Consider the following 2,489-nt stretch of genomic DNA (forward strand, 5'->3'; position numbering starts at 1 on the left):
CATGCTGTTTGCAAAGTGAGGTCAGGTTATCCTAATTTAGCTGATATTAGTGCACTCTCTGCAGCCTCACACGGATTATCTTCACTGATGGAATTTTCTTTTCAGATAGTACTTCCCAAGCAAGTTCGCAACACCAGATACATACAAGTGAGTGTATGTGTTAAACCTGTAAAAAAACATTGCAAAGAAACCAAACTATGTAGATTTGGCCAGGTTCGATATAGAAGTATATATGTCAATGTGGCTATTGAAGATAACGAATTGGCATGTCAAATTCACTGCAAGCACGATATGGGTGCTTTGTCAGTTATCCAAAAAATCTTAGTCCAGTGCTTTGCTAGTTATCCAAAAATTGGGTGAAGTAACAACCAAAATGTACAGAGAACTAGTTTTTTCGCCTCTACAATTTTCCCTAATACAACTGAGCATTGAATATCACAGCAACGGATAAATTTACAGATCTGAGAAGCCATATCACCAAATCCATACACGAATCATGCATTCTCCATTCCAATCAGAGCAACACCGTGTCACATGAAACAGCGCAGGAGATTACAAAATAAAAGAACAGCAAACATATGGAACGGATGGCAATTTTAGGATAAATTCTGCACTGCATTTCATTTCAGCATCCTGGTACATAGGACAGTATCCCCGATGAGACCATATCAACACCACAAACAGATGCACACAACCCATTCCTACAACCAGGCACGAACAGCTACTACCGACAGCTTCAGCATCGGATGCCTAGGCCCTCTCTCCCCGGATGCGGCGGGCGAGCTGGATGTCCTTGGGCATGATGGTGACGCGCTTGGCGTGGATGGCGCAGAGGTTGGTGTCCTCGAAGAGGCCGACGAGGTAGGCCTCCGCGGCCTCCTGCAGCGCTGAGACGGCGGAGCTCTGGAACCTGAGGTCGGTCTTGAAGTCCTGCGCGATCTCGCGCACGAGGCGCTGGAAGGGGAGCTTGCGGATGAGCAGCTCCGTGCTCTTCTGGTACTTGCGGATCTCGCGGAGCGCGACGGTGCCGGGGCGGAAGCGGTGGGGCTTCTTCACCCCGCCGGTGGCCGGGGCCGACTTGCGCGCCGCCTTGGTCGCCAGCTGCTTCCGCGGGGCCTTGCCGCCCGTGGACTTGCGCGCCGTCTGCTTCGTGCGGGCCATCGGGGAGGAGGGGAGGGCTAGGGTTTGGGTTTGGATTTGTGTTGCGTCGCCGGTGTGGGATTTGAGTTTTTGGTGGAGTGGGTCGGGGTCGGCGGGGGCTTTTAACAGGGAGGCCTGGCCGCCTGGGCGGGCAATCTGAAAAATTTCGGGGGAGAAGGCGCGGGGCGGGTGGTGGACTGGAGGAGGGAGATGAAGTTTGGGGCGTTGGATCGGTGAGATATGGACGGCTCGAATCACGATCCGTGGCGTGGAATTGGTGCGACGTGATTGGCTAGGTGTCGTCTGTTTTCAGACGAATAAGTGGATACAGTGTTACCGCGTTGTTTTCGAGTGATGACTCTCAAACAAAGAGGAGAGCCTCTACACCCGCCAGCTTCTCACTCCGGACCCTCTCGCCGCCTGTGTCTAGAGCATCTCCACCACCCGTGTCAGCGTCTTCCAAAGAGATTTGAGTCGTGCCGAGCAAAAAAAACGTTCCTAGCCACATGTCGTAAATTATTTTTTATCCGGTGCGGTCCAATACGGTGTCCGGTGGCCTGAGCCCGTCCCCGCTACACAGGAAACGCTCGGGGCACGCCAGACACAACGAAAAACGAGGCGTGGCGGGACCGACGCGTTAGCGACACATTCAAGTTTAAACCTAACCATCGCCTACCTCGCGACATGTATTATTGGCGCGAAGTGACACACGAACGAAGTGTCGCAGGTTTGCCTTAACGGCGATGGAGGGGGCAGGCGAGACGTCTCGTCGGTGTTGCGCAGCCTCCACGCATTGCCGGCGTTCGCACGCCACTGCGCGTTCCCGCGCTTTCTTCCCGCTGCTTCTGACATCTTCTCGCCTCTTCTGGCGACGCCGGTGTCTATAAAAGGCCCCCCGGCTCAATGGCAGCCACCACAGCCGCCGGCACCCCTTTCTCTGCCGCAAGCACAACCCTCGTCGCTCGAACACCACTGCGTAATGATGAACAGCACCGGCGCCAGCCAGTTCCCTCCACCACCGTCTCCACCACCACCTCCACCACCGGAAGCACCGCAATTTGAAATCGACGCCACCGCGGAGGAAGAGTCGCGGCGGCGCCGGGCGGAGCGGTGGTGTGTAGAGTGGCGGCGCCTGCACATGGAGCGGGATCTACAAAACTGTGATCGGCGGGAGGCAATCGAGCAGCTGGAGGCGGTGCAGGACCGTCAGCAGCGGGAGGCGGCGTTGGCGGAAGCGGAGGCGGCCTGGGGCGCGGGCGAATGCGTTGGCGGCGGCGGCCGATGCATTGGCGGCGCAAATGGAGGCGCAAAAACCAACCAAGATTCACAAGCCTGCAAGGAGGAGCAGG

At 55.9% G+C, this 2,489-nt stretch overlaps 1 protein-coding gene across 1 annotated transcript; it reads right to left on the reverse strand.

Annotated features, from left to right (window-relative positions):
• Window positions 1–594: 594 nt before the first annotated feature.
• On the reverse strand, window positions 595–1,229 carry LOC127333882 (histone H3.2). The gene has a single exon (XM_051360322.1). The coding sequence runs from the start codon at window positions 1,159–1,161 to the stop codon at window positions 751–753; it is 411 nt and encodes a 136-aa protein (XP_051216282.1). The 5' UTR covers window positions 1,162–1,229; the 3' UTR covers window positions 595–750.
• Between the last annotated feature and the right edge of the window lie 1,260 nt (window positions 1,230–2,489).

The sequence above is a fragment of the Lolium perenne genome, chromosome 2 (genome assembly GCF_019359855.2).
Source record: "Lolium perenne isolate Kyuss_39 chromosome 2, Kyuss_2.0, whole genome shotgun sequence".
NCBI classification, from domain to species: domain Eukaryota; kingdom Viridiplantae; phylum Streptophyta; class Magnoliopsida; order Poales; family Poaceae; genus Lolium; species Lolium perenne.

Excerpts from the sequence above, each read along its gene's own strand:
- LOC127333882 (XM_051360322.1), bottom strand. The coding sequence starts at position 1,161 with ATGGCCCGCACGAAGCAGACGGCGCGCAAGTCCACGGGCGGCAAGGCC.